General features: G+C 50.1%; 2 protein-coding genes across 4 annotated transcripts in view; both read right to left on the bottom strand.

The window, feature by feature from the left end:
- The window catches only part of TBC1D9B (TBC1 domain family member 9B), a 45,742-nt gene extending 36,700 nt beyond the window's left edge, over positions 1 to 9,042 (bottom strand). For 2 of the 3 annotated variants that reach the window (XM_042981959.1, XM_042981954.1), the window contains exons 1-2: positions 8,863 to 9,042; positions 5,367 to 5,477 (exon numbers count right to left, since the gene is read on the bottom strand). In XM_042981959.1, coding sequence (XP_042837893.1) covers positions 5,367 to 5,477; positions 8,863 to 8,980 — 229 coding nt within the window. In that variant the 5' untranslated portion in view covers positions 8,981 to 9,042. The remainder of the gene's footprint in view (positions 1 to 5,366; positions 5,478 to 8,862) is intronic. The other variant, XM_042981955.1, reaches the window with a different exon arrangement.
- A 5,589-nt stretch (positions 9,043 to 14,631) lies between these two features.
- RNF130 (ring finger protein 130) overlaps positions 14,632 to 20,955 on the bottom strand; it is a 140,186-nt gene continuing 133,862 nt past the window's right edge. Inside the window, exon 8 of the mRNA XM_042981944.1 lies at positions 14,632 to 20,261. Within this exon, the coding sequence (XP_042837878.1) occupies positions 20,152 to 20,261 (110 nt within the window). The 3' untranslated portion in view covers positions 14,632 to 20,151. The remainder of the gene's footprint in view (positions 20,262 to 20,955) is intronic.

Raw genomic sequence — 20,955 nt, 5'->3', positions numbered from 1 at the left:
AATGGTTCAGGAAGAATTGTAGAGAGTCATGTGGAACATAAAGCCTCCATTTCCTCTAACACCAAGTAAGAGTCACCACTAGCTTCCTACATGCCCTTCCAGAAATAGTCTATAGATCTGCAGGTTTGCTTAGTTGTAAAGATTTCCCTTCCAGATAAAAGGACTTGATGTGGTCTTTGATATATAGGTGACTGACCAGACAGTCAGACTTGTAAGTGCCAGCAGTTTCAGGAGCATTCAGGTGTCCACAGATGGCAGCTGGATGGAGCTTCCTGTAGGACTCCAGGTCCCTGGCCAGCTGGTCTTCTGTGGGGCAAGCTAGAGGCTCTCGCCTGCTCTCTCTGAAGCCAGAGGCACCCACCCAGGCCTTTGCCTGCAAGGTCCTCCTCACCACCCCTGTTCACACCCAAGCCCTTCTCCTGCCCCCTCCTGACCCCTGCAGCTTCTGGCTAGTCCCCAGTTTCAGCCCGCCTAGGAGGTAGTCCCTTCTCTCCTCAGGGAAGGGTTCTGGAGGGCACAGCAGCTCCAGTGGTAATGGAAAAACTTAGGGCAGTTTTAATGCCGCTCCTGAAGGGTGGGGCAGCTGTTTTCTCTGCCACCTCTCCCCAACTGAAGGAACTGGGAGGGGAAGCAAAGGGATGACAGGAGTCTCTGCCTGGCTTCCCCTACCTCTTTGGGATTTTGCCTGTGCCTGGCAGGGGATTTCACTCACGAACTGTTTTCTTTTTCTTTTCTTTTTTTAAGATTTTAAATTTGATTTATTTGGAGAAAGAGAGAGGGGCACGTGTGCAAGCAGGGAAGGGTCAGAGAGGGAGGGAGAGAGAGAATCCCAAGAGCGGGGCTCAAACTCATGAAACCGTGAGATCATGACCTGAGCTGAAACCAAGGGTTGGATGCTTAACTGACTGAGCCACCCAGGCGCCCCTCAGAAACCGTTTTCTGAACGAATGAACACCAGAAGAGTGAAAGCCTTGCATCCTTCTCAGCTGATCAGTTTATGGACTGTGAGTGCCCATGGTAAGGCCCACAGATTAGGCATGGAGGGAGCCTGAGTAAAGACCCAAGTCCAATTTTTGCTGGGTGCCTGATTCTCTGCCACCCCATCCTTCCCTACCTATCAACAACCTTCCACCAGCTGAAGACTCAATCCTGACCCTGGCCTGGCCAGGCCAAGTTGGTCCCTACCATCAACTCTGTCCCAGGCATCTCGCTCACTGATTGTTCTGGGACATGTCACAACCCAGCTGGTCTTGGTTAAGGTTGATTGTTCCTTTACATTTACCCAAGGAGTTCACTACTCTAGCAATCAATACTGAGTTAAGACCCTTCCCCTCTCCCGTGGGCCAGTGTGAAGATGCCCACGTGAAGGCAATTAAACCCAGATTCATACAACTGTCAGTGAGTCACAACAGACAATCAAAATTACAGGCATAATTCCACCCACAATTTCCTTCTTCTCCCCCCGTTTTTCCTTTGGACTTCTTTTATGGCCTCCTTTCCCTGGTGCACAGAGGCCAAGGTCTTGTTGGTAGGAGAAGGGATTTCTCTTTCTGTCTCTCTCTGTTTTTGCCAAGAACCTGCATTTGAATTTGGAAGTTAAATTTGCAAGTGATACAGCTCTAGAGTCATTGTCTTTCATGCACACATTCCTGGCAACCTCAAACAGAAGAAATCTTGTCCACACTGTCCACTGTGTGGATCTGTCTGCACTTTGAGTATAAATATTTACCTATGTGCATTCAAAAGAATTATCAGAAGTAACTCAATCTTCCCTTAGCACTAAGTAAACACAAACTATGCCATCTTTATGTTAGGTTCAGAGAATAAAAAAGATAGCTAATTATTATTAAGTGCTACTTCTGTTTTCAGAACTTTTCATGGAATATCTTATTTTCTTCTTAGAGAACCTTGGAGACAGTACCATTATTTTTGTTTTATAGGATGGAGGTGAGGCACAGAGAGGTTAAGTGAGTTGCCCAGTGTCACACAGCTGAGATGTGACCAAACCATGGTCCTAGCCCAGGCTGACTGGTTGCTCAGACTCTACCCTTGCCCTTAGGGAGCTGCCAGTCTAGGGTGAGAGCCAGTGAGCCCTTAGTGTAAAAGTGCTGGTAAAAGTACCCCAAACATGGTGAGTCTGGAGTAGCAAGAAGGAAAAAGTGGATACCTGGGTCTGGGGAATCTGGTTTTCCACAGGAGCTGACATTGGGCGGGTTCTCAACAGAGTGCAAGGTTAGGTGGATGTGGGGGGGACACTACACATTGGCCAGGACAGGTGTGTCTGGTCTGGCTGAAGGCCAGTTGTGAGATGAGGGAAGGACAGAAATGGAGGCAGGCTGGCCCCAAAAGTCCTTTAATGGCAAGCTAAGGAGTCAGGATTCACTGGGCAGGTGTCAGCATGACCATGTCTGGTTTTGCAGAGCTGAAGGGGAAGGAGGGAGGCACAGCAGAGGTCAGGGCAGGCTTGGGGGGTGTGGTAGAAGCAGGAGTAGGTCAGTGTGTGGCCTGAGGCTAAAGACTAAGGCTCCCCAGCACCAGGCCCTGCTAGTTCCCACACTGCCACAAGCATGGCCTTCCTCTCACTGCCATGGATTGTCTCTTCCTCATCTGCTGAGAAGGAACATTGCTGAGACAAGGGCAAATCTCAAGGGCCCATTTTATTTTATTAAAAAAATTAAAAAAAAAATTTTTTTTTCTTAACATTTATTTATTTTTGAGACAGAGAGAGACAGAGCATGAACAGGGGAGGATCAGAGAGAGAGAGGGAGACACAGAATGTGAAACAGGCTTCAGGCTTTGAGCTGTCAGCACAGAGCCCAACGCGGGGCTCGAACTCACGGACCGTGAGATCATGACCTGAGCCGAAGTTGGACGCTCAAACAACTGAGCCACCCAGGTGCCCCTAAAAAATTCTTTTAAAGTATTTATTTATTTTTGAGAAAGAGAGAGAGAGAGAGAGCATGAGCAGGAGAGGGGCAGAGAGACAGGGAGATACAGAATCGGAAGCAGGCTCCAGGCTCTGAGCTGTCAGCACAGAGACTGACGTGGGGCTCCAACTCATAAACTGAGAGATCATGACCTGAGTCGAAGTTGGACGCTTAACTGACTGGGCCAACCAGGGGCCCAAAGGACCCATTTCATTTCTTTATTTTAAAGTTTTATTTATTTAAAGTTTTATTTATTTGAGAGAGAGAGAGAGAGAGAGAGAGAGAGAGAGTGTGTGTGTGTGCGCGCGCGCGCGCGCGCACGTGCGGGGGAGGGGCAGACAGAGGGAAAGAGAATCCCAGTCAGGCTCTGTATCCTCAAAACACAGCCCGATTCAGGGCTCAAACCCACCAACCGTGAGATCATGACCTGAGCTGAAATCAAGAGTCAGATGCTTAACCAATTGAGCCACCCAGAGGCCTCCACAAAGGCCCATTTTAGAGTAACGTGTCTCCTTGCAGCTCAGGCACAGGACAACCTCCCTGGGTCCCACCCCATAGGAAGCCCCTCTCTCAGGCAGACTCTGGAACCAGGAGAGCAGGGGTCCCAATTCGTCCCCACCTGGCCTTGGGCAATCCCAGACTTTGAAGCCTTTGTTGATTCCTACACAGGGGAAAGGGCACCTCTATTCAGGTGCCAGGGAGGAAGATGACTTTGGAAGAAGGGGTCTCAGCTGTGAACGCTCTTATCCTTTCTCAGGCCTCCTAACCCTCACTGTGCCACAGTTTCCTCATCTTCAAAATACAGGGAAAAAAAAAAACTCACAAAAAACAAAGTTTCACCTTCTTGAGTTTTCGGGAAGTTCACATAAGTGCCTGGCCTGCTGCATGTGCTGTCTGAGTGCTGGCTGTGACCGTTAATGTATCCCAGTGACCTCAGCTGGGTTGGTACCCACTGAAAGAGGACCTCCTCCCAGACTCTAGGGAGGGCTGAGCGTGTCTCCTCCCAGGTGGATGACTACTGCCAGTCCCATTATTCACGGCAGCTACTTCTGTAAAGTCTCATGAACAATACTGACCCCAGGGGAGCTACAGGGAAGGCTAAGCTCCTGTAAACCTGTAGTCACAACATTTTCATCAACCGATCAATACACTACTTTGTTTTATGTGGCTCTCTGATTAAAGGCACTCTATTTAATATATATTAATTCCCTAACGTGGAACTCATGGCTAGCAGCTCTGTCTGTAACACATGCCTGAATGAAGCTTCTCTAACACACCTACTTTCTCTATGAGGCACATCACACTTTTTGTGCTTAGGAACCCAGCCAGCACCTTGGCATTACATTTGGGTCCACTTTATTTATTTGTATTTTATTTATTCAAACAATTTTTTATGTTTATTAATTTTTGAGAGAGAGAGACAGAGAGAGAGAGAGACAGAGCACGATCAGGGAGAGAAAAGGAGACACAAAATCTGAAGCAGGCTCCAGGCTCCGAGCTGTCAGCACAGAGCCCAATGCAGGGCTCGAACCCACAAACTGAGATCATGACTTGAGCTGAAGTTGGACACTTCACTGACTGAGCCACCCAGGCGCCCCAATTTATTTACTTTTAAAGTTTATTTATTTTGAGCGAGAGAGCACACCCATGCAGGGGAGGGGCAGTGAGAGAGGGAGAAAGAGAGAATCCCAAGCAGGGCTTGATCCCAGGAACTGTGAGATCATGATCGGAGCAGAAAGCAAGAGTTGATGCTCAACCAAGGAGCCTCCCAGGTGCCCCAGGGGGCCATTTGAAACAAAGTCACCAACAAACAACACAAAAAAGCCCAAAGTATGGTGCTTAGACTACAGAAAGGATACTCGTTTACAGTTTGACAGCTGACACAAGAAGATAGAAAGATGGGGGTGCCCGGGTGACTCAGTCGGTTGGGTGTCTGACTTCAGCTCAGGTCATGATCTCACAGTTGATGAGTTCGAGCCCCAAGTCGGGCTCTGTGCTGACAGCTCAGAGCCTGGAGCCTACTTCAGATTCTGTGTCTCCTCTCTCTGCCCCTTCCCCACTCATGCTCTGTCTTTCTCTCTCAAAAATGAATAAACGTTAAAAAAAAAAATTAAAAAAAAGAAAGATGGCTTGTTCTTGTTCCCCCTCAGCAGGCAACCTGTGTGTCGGGTAACTCCAATTTTTCACTGCTCCGCACATGCACGTTCCCACCAATGTCCACAATCTCAAAGCACTACAGGGCACCTGTGAACCTCTGAGCTGCCTTCCTAAGCTGGACGCAGGCCTGGGCTGTGTGGTCTGAACGAAGGGTAGCACCAGGTTCTCTGGAGGCAATATCCAGTCCAGGAATGCAGGCTGGGTCCCCTCCCTGCTGGGGGGCCCACCTTGCTCATCTAGGGCAGGCCCTGTCCAGCATCCCTTGTGATTCAAGGCACCTACCACATGCCACTGTCCAGTAGACCTGGGAGTCCTGGGTCTGGTGCAGGATTCGATAAGGCGCCACGCGGGCACTGGAGTCCAACACCACGTCCAGGGTGCCCACAAGAAGACCTGGGAGCAGGGCAGAGAGTGAGGGTGAGGGAGAGCCACACCGGCAGCCGAGCCCGGAGGCAGCCAGAACAGTAGCACTGCCCTCAATGCCATGAGGTGATGACAGGTCTGGCATCACCCTCGTCCACCAAATGACTTCTTTTTCCTCAAAGGCCTTCAGCTGTATCTGATCCCTATCAAAAACTCCCCTCCCACTTCTTCCTGGAAGCTTCTGCTTATTCTCCTGACTCACAAATGCTTGCAGGCAGGGGCAGACTCAGGATTTAAGGGGCCCTTTTTATGAGCTTAAACAATTCTGGGGGGCCCTCTTTAGGAAAAATACAAAATTAGGTTTGAAAACAAGCATTTCTTTAGAATGAGAAAGGACAAGTCTCAAATTAAAAACAAAAACAATACCATGGATATCACAAAATCCAGACAAAAAGTACAATGTGTTTTATTAACTGCCAGACACATCTCTTAAGATACATTTTTATTTTTGCCCTGACATTTTTGGCCATGGACTCTGATGGCTTTTTCAAATATAAGACAATGACTTTGTAATATCACTTTCCATTATCAACAACAGGAAGATAATGTAGTCTTTCCTCCGCCAAGTAATCACACATTTTTATTCTGGAAAGTTTAAGGAGGTTTCTTGTGGCTTCAGAAGTCATGACTGAAGAAGACATGGCAATTTTTAGAACTGTCCAATTTGGGAAAACACTGATCTAGTTGTTTCCATCTCTGAACTGAAGCATTTTAGGACATTTCAAATTTCCCTTTTCATCACATATATCCTTTATCAATGTTGCTGTTTCCCTGACAAATTAGAAGAAATGCCTTTGACCCGTGTTTGATTCACTTCTCTTTGTTAAATTGAATTATTAAGCTATCTGAAAATCTGTTCACTGTTCCTATTTGGAATTTATTTTTTCCTTTTCATGAAGTGCTGTTTTTGGTATGATCTGGAAATATTCTGTTACCATTTTCCTGTTGATGTCAGAATGATTTTATTAACTCGACTTTAACACTTTTGGGTCATATTCCATTTTTAACTATTTTTTTTCCCTCCTAAATCTTAACAAATAAAATTACTGATTACAAAAGAAGATACTCATCACCCACATCCAATTTAGGAGTCTGGAATCTCTCGCTTGTTTTATTGAAATGTTCTAAACCGTCTCTCTAAATTGCAGTTAAATTGGCATATTAAAACTTCATCAGGATTTGGAATAAACTTTTTTTTTCCCATGGTTTCTGCTGGGGTTTCTCTTTGGGTCTTGGAGATTTTATTTTAATCCTATACTATTGGCATATCCTTGTTTCAAGACCTGAAAGCTTTTTCATGGGCAGAATATCTCGTCACACTCAGACTCTTCAATGAGGAATCCAGGCTAGCATCTGTTTTTGTTTTTTTTTTAATGTTTATTTATTTTTGAGAGGGAGAGAGTGAGCAGGGGAGGGGCAGAGAGAGAGAGGGACAGAGGATCTGAAGCGGGCTCTGCACTGACAGCAGAGAGCCAGACGTGGGGCTTGAACCCACAAACCATGAGATCATGACCTGAGCTGAAGTCAGATGCTTAACTGACTGAGCCACCCAGGCGCCCCAGGGCTGGCATCTGTTTTTAAAGGCCAGCCTGAACAAAACCACATCTCTAACTGTTCCTCCCTTGGAGATACAGGGTTCAGGAAGCCAGGATGTCTATGATGGCACAAGGAAGGCCATGGCAGAGGCCACAGCAGGACTCATCACACCTAGCTGAACAGGGAGCTGAAGGAGTGGTTCCTGGTTGGGGGGCGGACACACTCGGGGGGGGGGGCAGAGAGACAGGAGTGAAGTGGAAAGCACCTTCTGTGCCCAGGAAGGCAGAGCACAGAGGGTCCCACCCACCCTCTGAGATGATCTTTAGATGCACAGAGCACAGAATGAGTGCTGGAAGCACACTGGTGCTACACAAGGTACTGAGCACCATGTCTGGCTTTCCTAAATGGGCTTTCGAGGTTGACCACTGTTCAGACTCTCCAGAGGAGCTGCTGTCTAACATCCACTGAACATCCTAGTCTAGGACACAGGTCCAGCACTGGCTCCTGTGATTCTTGAGGCTGCTGGGAGGCAGCTTAGGCACTGAAGGGAACACAGTTTTCTTAGGAAGGCACAATCCGGGGAGCCTGGGGTGGCTCAGTCAGTTAAGGGTCTGACTTCGGCTCAGGTCATGATGTCACAGTTCGTGAGTTTGAGCCCCGCATCAGGCTCTGTCAGCATGGAGCCTGCTTCCAATCCTCTGTTTACCTCTCTCTCTGCCCTTTCCATGCTCGAGCATTTGTGTGCGCACTCTCTCTCTCAAAATAAGTAAACATTAAGAAAAAAAAAAAAAAAGAACGGTACAGTCTCTTCCACATTAGGAGGTATGGCCAGGAAAAGTGGCAGAGAAGGTTTGTGGGAAACTCCTAGCTGCATCTTGCACGACTGTTCGCTGCTAATGTTTAAAATCACAATGTTTCACAAAAATTTCTGTAGATAACCGTAAGATCTGGCAACACTGGGCCTGCAGTCTGGTATGGCAACAAAGGGCCACCTGGAAGCATAGACACTGAGCCTGCCCCAGCTCTGCACTGGTAGTGCCCACACAGGCTTGGAGCATGAGGGACCTCGGACAACCTGCAGAGGGAAGGCCCAGGGCACTTTCTCTGGATCCCACATGCCACACAACTCCTGGAGGTGCCTGCCCACCATTAGCGGTGCTGCCCAGATGGACAAAGGGGCACCTTGGCTGGCTCGCCAGAACAGCCTACACTGGTAATTAGGCAAAGCCTCCATCTGCGGCTCCAGGGCACCACCAAGCAAGAAAGGTGGACAAAAAGCTGGAGGGATGGGGGCTGAGGCCAGCAGCAGCTCGGGGGGCCTCTGATCTCGCTAAAAGGGCAAATCTGGGTGGAAGAAAAGATGCAAAAGAAAACGTGTGCTTGTGTCACTTGGCGCCTCTGACGTCCTGGGGGAAACTGAGGCAGACGCAGAGGACCAGGAGATGTCGCTGACTTTCAGCTGTGAAATCTCACTCCAGGAGGCTGCACACGCCTGGGCTAAGCCCCGGGAAGCTCACGGGCACCGCGATCGGCCAGAGGCCGCTGCCAGCCTTCGCCTGACCTCCCAGGGTTGGCTGAAGTCGCCGACCAACCTCCCAACGCCAGCCCCTTTGCCTTTTCCCCGTCCTAGGCCCGTCCTCACCGCGCGCCCCCCGCCCCCGGGCCCCGTCCCCACCTCCCGCCCCGGACACCCTCTTCGCCTCCCCGACCCCCCGCCCTCCCCTCGCGCCCCCGCCCCGGCCCGGCCCCCGCCGCCGGCGCGCCCTCCCCGCCCGGCCCGCGGCCGCGTCCATAGGCCCGGCCGCCGCGCGCCTCTCACCCGTGAGGCCGCCGCCCTTGCCGTGGCCGCGGCGCCGCTGCAGCACGAAGAAGGGGTTGGCCCGCTCCGTCACCCAAAGCGCGTTGGCCACCAGCACCTCCTCCGGGCCCAACCACATCGTGGGACCGCTCGCACCGGGCCGAGGCCGGCCAGGCGGAAGCGCCGCCGCCGTCGCCGCCGCGCCGGAGCCGAGCGGGCGGGGCGGGGCGGGGCGGGGCGGGCGGGCTGACCGGGCGGCGCCCCCTGGCGGGCGCGCGGACCAGCAAACGCCGGCTCGGGGCCCGCGGGGCGCGCGCGTCTCTCCGGGCCCCGCCCCGCCCCACTGTCCCTGGCCTCCCGCCGCAGGCCTGCCTGACCCGGCCGGGTCCGCCTCCCTCTCGCCCAAGTCCCGGCACTGTAGTCTCATCTAAGGAGCGACGGCCCAGCCCCGGGGCACTGTAGTCTCATCTAAGGAGCGACGGCCCAGCCCCGGGGCCATGGGCTTCTGGCCAGAATGGCCGAGTGCACAGGCCCGAGGAACTGGTCGCGCAGAGAGACGGGGCCCTGGCGTTCTGTGAAAACCTGTCCACGGTTTGTGGGGGAAATGTAAAGAAATAGCATTTGCAAATACACGTCCGGCTAATTGTGCTGTGCACCCCAAGGCATATTAACTTTGCAAAGGGCTTCTGGAAGGGGTTAGACGATTGTCACCATTTTCAGAATTCGGACGCTGGGACCTAGGACTAGGAAAACCTCCAGGAGCTGAGGACGGGTTGTCAGGGAGCCTCGAAGCTGGCAGGGTCCATAGAAATACGTGCAGTCCCCACACATGAGAGAGAGGGACCCTGGGGCTTGGTGGTCCAGGGGTTGGGACGGGGCTGGCCCTGGGACATTAGGGGTTTCTGCATAAGCATGGGTAGAGGATGTGAACCCCCTGCTTTCCCAGTGCTGGCCTGTAAGGGTCCACCCCCTCACAAACACCGACACTTTTGAGTGAAAGAGGGAGCTGTTAATTATGTCTGGGGCAATCCAGAAGGTCCAGGTCCAGTTTGGTTGCAGGATCGTGCTGCTGGCCTGAGCCCACCCAGGAACCGGCAGGCGGGCAAACCCATCGGGCACTTTGGGATCATCTCGGGAGGCTTTAGCTGGTTGCCAATTGGGTTTCTGTCACCGGCATTCAGAAATCTAGTATGATAGAAGGAAGTAAAATAGGCAGTTTTATGGTTGACAGCCAGAGTGATCAAAAGTCTTCTGAAGTATTGCTTGAGACCTTATCAAGGTGCAGAGGCCATTTTTCTTTAAGACCTTGTAAGCTTGAACTGATAATGTGTTCTCTGGGGAGTAATCTACCCTCAGGAATTTGGAGTACTTGTTAACACCTTAGGAGGAGGTAAAGGGTTATTTTGTTCCTTCATGCCAGTGGTTCTCAAGCTTGAGCATACATCAGAATCACCTGCAAGGCTTGTTAAAACACAGATTGGTGGGCCCCACCTCAGAGTGTTTGCATTTCTTTCTTTTTTTTAAAAAATGTTTATTTTTGAGAGACAGAGACAGAGACAGAGACAGAGTATGAGCAGGGGAGGAGCAGAGAGAGAGGGAGACAAAGAATCTGAAGCAGGCTCCAGGCTCTGAGCTGTCAGCACAGATCCCGATGCAGGGTCTCATGAACCGTAACATCATGACCTGAGCCAAAGTCCGACCCTTAATTGAGCCACCCAGGTGCCCCAAAAGTCACCCTTTTTTTTTTTTTAACGTTTATTTATTTTTGAGACAGAGAGAGACAGAGCATGAACAGGGGAGGGGCAGAGAGAGGGAGACACAGAATCTGAAACAGGCTTCAGGCTCTGAGCTGTCAGCACAGAGCCCGACGCGGGGCTCGAACTCATGGACCGCGAGATCATGACCTGAGCCGAAGTCGGCCGCTTAACCGACTGAGCCACCCAGGCGCCCCAAAAGTCACCCTTTTAAAGTGCACAGTTTGGTGTTAGTACATTCACAAAGTTGTGCAATCATTACCACTAACTCCATCACTCCGGAAAGAAACTTTTTTTTTTTTTTTTTTCAACGTTTTTTTATTTATTTTTGGGACAGAGAGAGACAGAGCATGAACGGGGGAGGGGCAGAGAGAGAGGGAGACACAGAATCGGAAACAGGCTCCAGGCTCCGAGCCATCAGCCCAGAGCCTGACGCGGGGCTCGAACTCACGGACCGCGAGATCGTGACCTGGCTGAAGTCGGACGCTTAACCGACTGCGCCACCCAGGCGCCCCGAAACTTCTTACGTATTAGAAACTTCTTACATATCACTCCCCATTCCCCAACCCCCTCCACCCCTGGCGACCACTAATCTATTTCTGTCCCTCTGAGTTTGCCCATTGTGGATATTTCATATAAATGAACTCATACACTATGTGGCCTTTGTGTCTTGCTTCTTTCACTTACTGTCATGTGTTCAAGGTTCATGTTGTAGCATGTATCAGTACTTCATTCCTTTTTATGGGTAATATCCCATTGTTTTAATATGCCCCATTTTCCTTATCCACTCCTCAGTTGGATATTTGGGTTGTTTCCCCTTTTAGGCTGTTATGAATAATGCTGCTGTGAACATCTGTGTACGAGCTTTTGGGTGAACATGTTTTCAGTTCTCTTGGACATGTTTCTAGAAGTGGAATTGTTGGGTCCTATGGTAAACCTATGTTGAACCTTTTGAGGAACCACCACACTGTTCTCCAAAACAGCCGCACCACCTCACATTCCCACCAGTGATGTGTGGAGGTTGCAATTTCTCCATATCTGGTCAACATTTGTTATTGTCTTTTTTTTTTATTAAACAAATTTTTTAAATGTTTATTTCTGGGAGAGAGACAGAGTGTGAGCGGGTGAGGGGCAGAGAGAGAGGGAGACACAGAATCCGAAGCAGGCTCCAGGCTCCGAGCTGCCAGCACAGAGCCTGATGCAGGGCTCGAACTCACAGAGTGTGAGATCATGACCTAAGCCGAAGTTGGATGCTTAGCCGACTGAGCCACCCAGGCACCTGTTACTGTCTGTCTTGTTTATGACAGCCACCCTAGTGGGTATGAAGTAGTATATCATGTGGTTTGGATCTGTGTTTCCCCAACGACTTACAATGTTGAGCATCTTTTCATGTGCTTGATGGTCATTTGAGCATCTTTGTTGGAGAAATGTCTATTTATATCCTTCGCCCATTTTAATTAATTTTTTTTAAAGCTTATCCACTTATTCTAGACAGAGAGAGAGAGAGAGAGAGAGAGAGAGCGCGCACAGGGGAGGGGCAGAGAGAGATGGAGAGAGAGAATCCCTAGCAGGCTCTGTGCTGTTGGCCTGGAGCCTGATGTGGGGCTCCGTCTCACCAACTGTGAGCTCATGACCTGAGCCGAAATCAAGAGTCAGGTGTTTAACCGACTGAGCTGCCCAGGCACCCAGGCTTCTGCCCCAACATCCACTTCTTCCCGTGCAGCATTGTGATTTTGCTGAGGAAACCACACCTTAGAACTCTCAGCTCCTGCCTTTCAGGTGAGGCCACGTGCACTCCTGGTCTGCAGAAGTGGAGCCCATGATGGCCTCGGCTGTTGGCACATACTATCTGTAACACACCACCTGGTTCAGTGATGGCCATGGGCCTCCAACCAAGCCAGTCAGCCTCAAAGAGGTCCCATTTTTCTCTGGATTACCTCCTGGGGAAGTGGGCCAGCTCTGGTGCTGATGGGGCTACCACCACCCTGAGCCTGAGCCTGGAGTCTCCCTGCAGGAAGCAGGCTAGCAAATGAGAACTGGTGTCCATGTATGAGGGTCAGACCATGCACAAGGTTCCCCCTGCACGTTAGCTCTGCTAAATTCCCCTTTTGCTTAAGTCAGTTTTGTCTGGGGTTTCTGCCACTTCAGCCAAGAGTCCCTCACTGATGCAGGTTACCACCAACAGCACTCAATGTGGACAAAGCAGCTTTTTCAGTAGGTTTTTATTGAAATGGTTATATTAGCAAATCCCACACATACAGGTATACACTATCAGCATATAGGTATATACCATACCATTTCACTACTTAATTATACTTACATTAACCATATGGACCTAGGCCATTGTGCTGCCCAGGACATTTCAAAGGGCTTATAAGATCTGATTGCCAATAATCAGCTCACATTTTACTCGCAGGTAATCTGTGTTCTAGACAAAGTAACTCCCCCTACAGTGAGCCCCCAAATGAAGCAAATGAGCAATTTTGCTTTTGGGCTATTTGATGTGTGTTTTTTCTGGCACAAGCTATCCATTGGTGAGTTAAAATTCAAGTGCATAGTTTCCCTTTCATCCCTCAAGGTGGAAGATAAGTCATTTGCCACATTTAGGTATATCCCAAGCCTCCCCCACCCCAAATTACCTGTGCTACAGTTAGAAAAATAGTTTTGTATGCCATCCTCTGAGATGTTGTGCATAGTTAGCAGGAACCCAGAATAAGAGAGCTCTGTGAATGACCCAAATATGAAAGGGGTAACTTTAATATTTTATATGAGTACAAAAGCTACTGAGGGTCAAAAACAATTGTGACATACGTAGCCTTCAGTTTGGACCAACTCCTCTTGTACAGGAAGAAGACTATTCTAGTAGGTGACACTGTTCCCCATACCCCAAATAGCATTTCATAGCTTGGAGTCTTTTGTTTCTGTGATCACACCGGTCAGGTTTCCTTAGGCAGAGCCACAGCCACTTGGGAGTGGACCCTGCTTCTCGTTCTCAGCTTTAGACTTGGCTTTAGATTCTGGCCCCAAGCATCAGCCAAGGGTGCCCCTACTCCAGTTGGCTCAGCAAGCCAGGGGGATGTAGGACACAGTGCTCTCTCTAGGAAGGCATGTGTCATTTCAGGCTGGGCACCCAGTAAAGGTGCTGGGGACGCAGACACTAGCCACAGCCAGTTGACTTTGTCCACACAGCATACAGTCAGCAGGCAGGTAACCTACTTAGCAACAGCTTACTTGAGTGAAGGGAAAGAAATGGCCTGGATATTAGAGTCTACTTACCCCCCACCCCACCTTTTGTCTTTATAGCCATCTCAGCTCAGTACCTACCAGTCACTAGAATAGTCCTTTAATATCACACAGTGTAAATACACTTGGACTTAATTGTGGATGAAGGGTAATTCTGAAAACAAATTAGGATCCACTTTGTGCTGGGTTAAATTTGTAAAAATATAGCTCAGAACGATCATCTGGGGCTTTTGACAGTTGCTGAGAGTCCTAAAGAGAGCTGAAGAGAGGGTGATTGTGGAGGGGGTAAGGAGCTGATGAAGGCCAGCCAGGGTTGCCAGATGACCAACTGACATGTGTCTTCCCTACACATGTGTCCACCCAAGCGGATGACAGTGGACTGGTGGGAAATGAGCCGTTTCAGGCCAGCATTTGACTGGGCCGGGGATCCTCAAGGTTGTGTCCCAGGAGATTCAAGATCCACTGCGGCAAAGAAAAGGGTGCCAATGACTTCCTCCCTCTCTTGGCTTTTCCACCAAAGGAGAATGTGTGTGGTTTATAAAGGCGCTTCCGCTGATTCTCAACACCACCCTTGGCTTGAGCACCGGGGCTCTGGCAGCTGTCTCTGGGCCCCTGGCAACACTCCTTGGGCCTGCCGTTTCAGAGAAACTCTTTCCTTTCAGGATGCCAGGCCGGTTGGTGCCACCTTGAACCTTGGTCTTTTGTGGTATATGCATGTAGAAGATTCAATGGGAGGAACTAGGAAAGCCCAGGAAGAAGGTCTGAGGGATTTCAGCAGCACTGAATCCTTCTGAAAGTTTAGTACTCGTTTGCATGAAATTCAAAATTTTGAAAATTTGTTTTCTTTTTTTTTTTTTTTTTTGTCACAAAGTATCTTCCTTCTCCCCCAAGTCAGAGTGAAGAAAACAGGAAAAAAAAAAAAAAAAAGGCTTGAGCTAGAGTGAACTGCCAGAGGGCAAATCCCAGGTAAGTCCTGGGTTGTGGGCTGGGGGCCCCCATGGGGTCTTGTTAGACCGTGAGACAGTGAGAGCCAAGTCTTGGGTGCAGACATGTCGTCCTTCTAAGTAGCTGAGGCAGCCGGCACCCCTTCCCCTCCACAGTCACTTGAGGCTGGCTGGTGGGATGCAGCTCTAGAGATCACAGGGGACTGATATCACCCCCTGCCTACTAGGGTGCCAACTGGGCCCTCCTTGTCAAGGCTCAGTTAGTGGGGATCTTTCAGGATACGCCTAAGAAAGAAGACAACCTTCCTGACTCCACCAGCACCCTGGTGGAGCCCTAGAGAGGGGGCGGGGAAGACGCCAGCTAGTTAGGGTCTCTGTCTCGGAGTGGGACATGGAGGGGAGGGGAGACCTTTCCCCCTTCTGCCACACTTGGCTCTTGCTGCTGTTTCGCAGGATGGTAAGCAAAGCACAGTTCCATGCAGCCAACACAGGCACCTTACCTCTGTATCCTTCTTTCTGGATTTCCTCTGATGTTACGAGACTTAAAATGTGTAAGTTTCCCAGTCTTGCGAAACATCCATGGATGTCATGTGAACATATGCGCTCATTTTCTCCTTTTCCCACTAGGTTTTGGAATGATTTACCAACGAGGCCACAAGGCACAAGCAGACGCACCTCTCTTGTGACAAGTGCCCTTAGCAGGGAAGACACTTCTTTCAAGCTGTGGGTGTCCTAACAGTTGCCCTGTGATAATGATCCTTTCCTCGGGTGTTGGGAGTAGTGCTCAGGTCAATCAGTCCAAACTCTGTTTCTGGGAGTGAGTGAGGGCCAACTCCTCCGCCCCTCAAGCCATCACCTCCTTTCTTGAAGAGGGAAGTCCCACCCAGTGGTTTAAACTAAATTGGTTGCCGACACCTGCTCCTTCTGCTCATCCCTTAAATGTTGGTGTCCCCAGGGCTTTTTCCCAAGCCTGGCTCTCATGTCACTGGGCAATTTCAGCCCCACTCTGGCTCCCACCATCATCTGAATGAAGGGAACGCCAGGCCTGGCTGGAGAGCCTCTCTGGGGAGTCTAACTGTTGTGAGTGTATACGTGTGTGAGTGCGTATATCTTGTGTACACACCTATGTGTATGTGTAGGGGGGGTGTAGGGAGGGAGGGAGGGGGAGAAAGAAGGAGAAGGGGAGAGGAGGGAGAAGGTTTGGGGCATCTGAGGGGCAGGGATTACATGGGGGCTACTTTGGTAGGTCTAGGTGACCTATTCCTTTCAAACACAGCTTCCCAGGAATTCTGACCGCCCTTTCCTTACCTCAGGCTGCCTGAGATCCAGAGCTACACCTCCAGGCCTCCCACTAGAGGGAGGTGGAAAGTGTCCCCACAGGGGCTCTCCCTGGGTCCCACCAACACCTACCGGGTCACCGAGACTAGTCACCTGGACTTCCTCTTCAGGCTGGTGGGACCCCGGGCTCGGGCCTAACAGTGAAGCCCTCGGCCCTGGGGCAGGCCTCAGCACCTGGGCATTGCAGTGTCTCTCTGGTCCATACCCTCCTCACTCTTGCTCTTTCCCAGAGATGTGGGCCCTCCCCACAGCCCTGGGAGTGAGACCCATGCCCTTGCCAGTCTCCTGCTCCTCATCCCTTGTCTTCATGGGGCGGGGCAGTATGCATTCCCATCCTGCCTTCTCATGGCTGCCTGGTGCCCCTCCTTCTGCACCCCGGGGAAACCCCCATCTCCATGACTCACCGTCATTGTATTTCGCTTCACAGCGCAGTTGGCCAGTGTTCTAGAACAGCCTAAGTCTTCATGATCCCTGGAGCCCCCTCAACTCTGAGTGTAGCAAATAGTGAGAATTGAATAAAGGTCTGTTGAGGAAATTAGCCTCGTAATCCTACTCTTTTCCTTATAAATTCTACTTCCTGGAAACCAGTGTTTTTGTTCCATGACATTTAGGAACAGCAACCGCTTGTCAGGGGGACCTGACATTAACACCACCTCCTTGTTTGCCTATAGCAGAACCACAGCCTAAGTGATAAAGGTTAATGGGGAGACAGCATTTTGGGAACCAGTTTCATTTAACGGGAGATCATGGAAAGAATGGGGGTGTGAGGGGTAATAAGAATACGAGAAGAGTTTACAGAGCCCATAGGAAATTTCAGGTCAGTCAAATTCAGTAACCTTATTTTGTTTAAACCCTTAGCAACTGCGTGTTTTGGAAGCTGGGCTGCTGGGTGCAGCAGGGCAGCTGGCAGTACAGTCCAAATGGGTGTTCAGGGAAGCGCACCCCTTGGCAGTTCCTCTGAGTCAGGCCTGAGGAGGGGCTGGGGAATGGAGCCTTCCTTCAAAAGCCGGCCTCACCAGACTTGGTGAGGTGTCTTTAACCACTCAGGAGTAGAGCTGGTCTTCCCCTGAGGGGGCAGAGGCCGGGAGCCCTGGACAGACACACTACCCACCCACTACTGGGTGATGCCATGCCTGGCCCTTCTGTTGTTTCCTGGCCAGTGGCCTCTTCCCTTTCCCTGACGGACCAGCAAAAGAGGGCTATGGGCAGTTGCTCACTCCGGAAGTGAAACACAACCAAATCCTAAGTGTTTGCATTTTAACTGTAACGACCCAATTCCTGGCTGATCAGGTGATGGTTATGGCTACCCCAGACCCCACTCCACAAGAATCCTGCGGTGCATGCTGAGAGGTCTGCACCAGGCACAGCCTGGGGACGGGGTGGAGGCCATGCTGGGAGGAAGAGGTGGGAGCCAGGCCCAGCTCAGAGCAGTCCGCAGGAGGGACAGAGGGTTTGCGGTGTAAGCGACTTGTTCCTCTGTCCCTTCTGTTCTTCAAATAGTAACCCTCCCTGCCCCACACACACACAAAAAAAACGTTCAGAAGCTATCTACACTTCCTGGCTAACCACTGTGGCTGTAAGACTTGGAACAACTGAGATCCTCATATGCTGGGGAAGAGGGTCTGGTCTCTCTATAACCTCAACCAGGCCTGTATGGCCAATAAACTGCTTCTAAACCTCGAACTTCTCAGATGTAGGGGTGCTGAGAAGGATGTCTCACCCAGACCCCTACCCCGCTCTCTGGGGTCCCTGGAGTGGCTCCACAGAGAAGTCTCCAGCACCACTGCCAGCAAAGAGGCTGTTATTTGGGACAAATATTGCTATTCCCGGAGTGTATGACCTCCACATAGAAGTTACTGTCTCTCCTGACAAAGGCAGGACGTTCTGTAGCCGAGCAGAAAAGTGGCCTCAATTTTTAGGGAAAAGGTGTCAAGCTGGGACCCAGAGCACTATTCTGAGTGAATTCCCCTGTAAGAAATGCCTCCTTGGTTATTTGACAGTGAAGGTGTGTCCTAGATTTACCAGAAATTCAAATATGTTTTAATACGTAGATATTTAGGGGTCTGAGTTTTTAATTTTTTCTCAGGTCACTTCATTCCTTTTCAGTAAAGGAATGTCTTGAGTAAAATTTAATGTCTATGCTTTTGTGAGACCATACAAATCAGAAGAGAGTGCCCTGCTGGGATCTCAGTTCTGATGCAGGAAAACAAGGTCATGGTACAGACAACACGGTCAGAATTGAGCTATCTTCCCTGTTGGATGAGCCAAAGCAAACACAAACTTGGGTGTGTGTCTGGAACACTGAGTTCTAATCTCCTTGAGACTCATTCCCTCACCACAGAGCCAGTGGGGCAAACCTGTCTTTCTGAACAGTGCTTTCTTGAAACTGTTTATCAAAAATTTTTTTGTACTACAAAGACAATAAAAAGGAAAAAAAAAGAACCAAATAGAAGCCCTTGGTTAAAAGTAAAAAGAAAAAGCTGCTAAGACCTTAAAAATCCTGCACTGTTCTAGCCTCAAATGATTATGGACATAACGCCAGTGGTCACTGGGAGGTGACGTTCCCAATGGCTATCACCACCCTGGTTCTCTGAGGGGTTTTGCTCGGGGGCGCAACTGTGTTTTGAGGCATCCTAGCAACATGTGATGAGAATAGACACTTAAAAGGGAGAAGCCAGCTGCACAGGGAAAAACGGCAAGTGTCCACCTTGTTTTTCTGTTTTACAGAGTTAATAAAAATCACAGGGTGGGGGGGGGGTCACAGATCTGAGTGGTTTGCTGCCAGATGTAAGCATATGGAGGCTGAAGTTTCCATTCTCATAAGAAGGATCTAGGACCTGAACACATTTACATCTCTGTATGGCTCCTACTGAAAGGAGAAACAGGCTGATCTGCAGTGTGTCCTTGAGCAAAAAGGAGGCGTCAATTTGTTTTACAGATTTGCTTGTCCTGGTTCTGTGCTGGTATTACTCTTCACGTACATGTTTCTTGTGACGTTAACGTGATGTCATCCCCAGGCGTGTGGGGCGAGCACGTGTGTCCCTGATGTCCGCCGTGCTGGCCACCGTGTCTTTTTCTGTAAGCCCCTGTGCCTTCTTCATGCCAAGGCTGGTAGGAGGCAACTGGGTCAGACTAGTAAGACTGAAGAGGGGTGCTCATCTGGTATCTAACAGCAAGGAGGTGGTCTGATCTCAAGAAAACACTCAGAGTTGTTCTGGGCTTGACACCCATTGGCCATCACTCCAAGGTCACCCAGAGAAGACTGCCAGGCTGTCCTCGTGGGGCCCACCTCTCCTCACACCTCAGCAGATGCCAAGCAGACAAGTCCACAGGCCTCGGGGTCAGGGCCTTCAGGGCTTCGGTGGTCACAAAAGCACTTGGCCCCCTGTGTCATGCTCTAGGAGGGGGGCTGGAAACGGCAATGAGCAAGATTGCCCGCCCTGCACAGCCGGCAGCCCCACCGTGGTGTGCTGGGTGGTAGTCTCAGAGGAGGGACGAAAGGCAAGCCTTTCTCTCAGGAACCTTTGGCAAGAGGCTCCTCAACAGAAAGTAGGAGAAGAGACAGGAAGATAGAGAGTGGGCCACGTAGCAGCAACTTGTGCCCCACGTCAGTGAGGAGTGTCACCTGCAAGCTTAAGTACGCACTGTAAGTGGGGAGCACAAAAGGTATTTTAAAAATCCCAACATCACCCTGACACAGAATATGCATGTAATTACTCAGAGACATGTTTGCAACGCAACATTGACCCCTGGGCCCCTGCTCTTCTCCGGGAACAGCCAGGCTTGTTGGGACCCATGTTCCTGGCCCAGCTTTGGACAGGTTTTCAGTGCTCCAAGGTCACCTGGACAATAACACTGTCCTCAAAGCCTCACCTTGGGGGAACCTTGCAGTTTAACCCTGAGCCCCAATCTGTGCTTGGAAAGCCCTGCCATTCTTCCACAATGGACGCTGACAGAAGAATACAAAATAAGAAAGGTGATCATAAATCAAATCACAAAAGAGGTGACCCCCCAGAGCCCATTTAGAAAAATCAGGTTTTGTTCTCATCATACATGTCCAAAGAGGGTTCGATTGTGGAGAATTCACTTTCATACACCAGACTCCGAGGAGACAAGGAGTTTCGATGAAAGAAGTGACCACCTGGAAAAGGAACAGGAAACACAGACTTAATAGGTCATCAGGCCTCCATTTCCCATGTAGCTCGGAGGAAAGAAGACACATTATCTTCAAAGCATCATATTTTCTAAAGAATCTCCATTTGGGGATCTTACCATGAGAGAAATGGAAAGGATTTGGGCATCCCTTAGTTTGTGCACATTAGAAACATGTAAATCCCGGGGCGCCTGGGTGGCTCAGTCAGTTAAGCGTTCGACTTCGGCTCAGGTCATGATCTCACGGTCCGTGAGTTCGAGCCCCACGTTGGGCTCTGTGCTGACAGCTCAGAGCCTGGAGCCCGTTTCAGATTCTGTGTCTCCCTCTCTCTCTGCCCCTCCCCTGTTCATGCTCTGTCTCTCTCTGTCTCAAAAATAAATAAACGTTAAAAAAAAAAAGAAAAAAAGAAACATGTAAATCCCAATGTTCGGGTCCCTATGAGATTAACCCCTGGAGCTTTTGAAAGCAAAAGCCGCCTGGTGCTTTGCAAATATGAAGGTTTCTACCCAGGGCCTTGCAATCTGTAGAGGCCTCCTTCTGTACCTTCCACCTGAATACCTGTTCAGGGAGGAGCCTGGTATGTGTGTGTGTGTGTTCCATGTGTGCGCGCGCGTGTGCGCGCGCGCACACACACACACACACACGGAACACACACACACACACACACACACACACACCAGCT

The sequence above is a fragment of the Panthera tigris genome, chromosome A1, assembly GCF_018350195.1.
Source record: "Panthera tigris isolate Pti1 chromosome A1, P.tigris_Pti1_mat1.1, whole genome shotgun sequence".
Classification (NCBI taxonomy): Eukaryota; Metazoa; Chordata; class Mammalia; order Carnivora; family Felidae; genus Panthera; species Panthera tigris.
The sequence above is the reverse complement of the archived record's forward strand: the minus strand, read 5'-3'. Positions and strand labels throughout refer to the sequence as shown.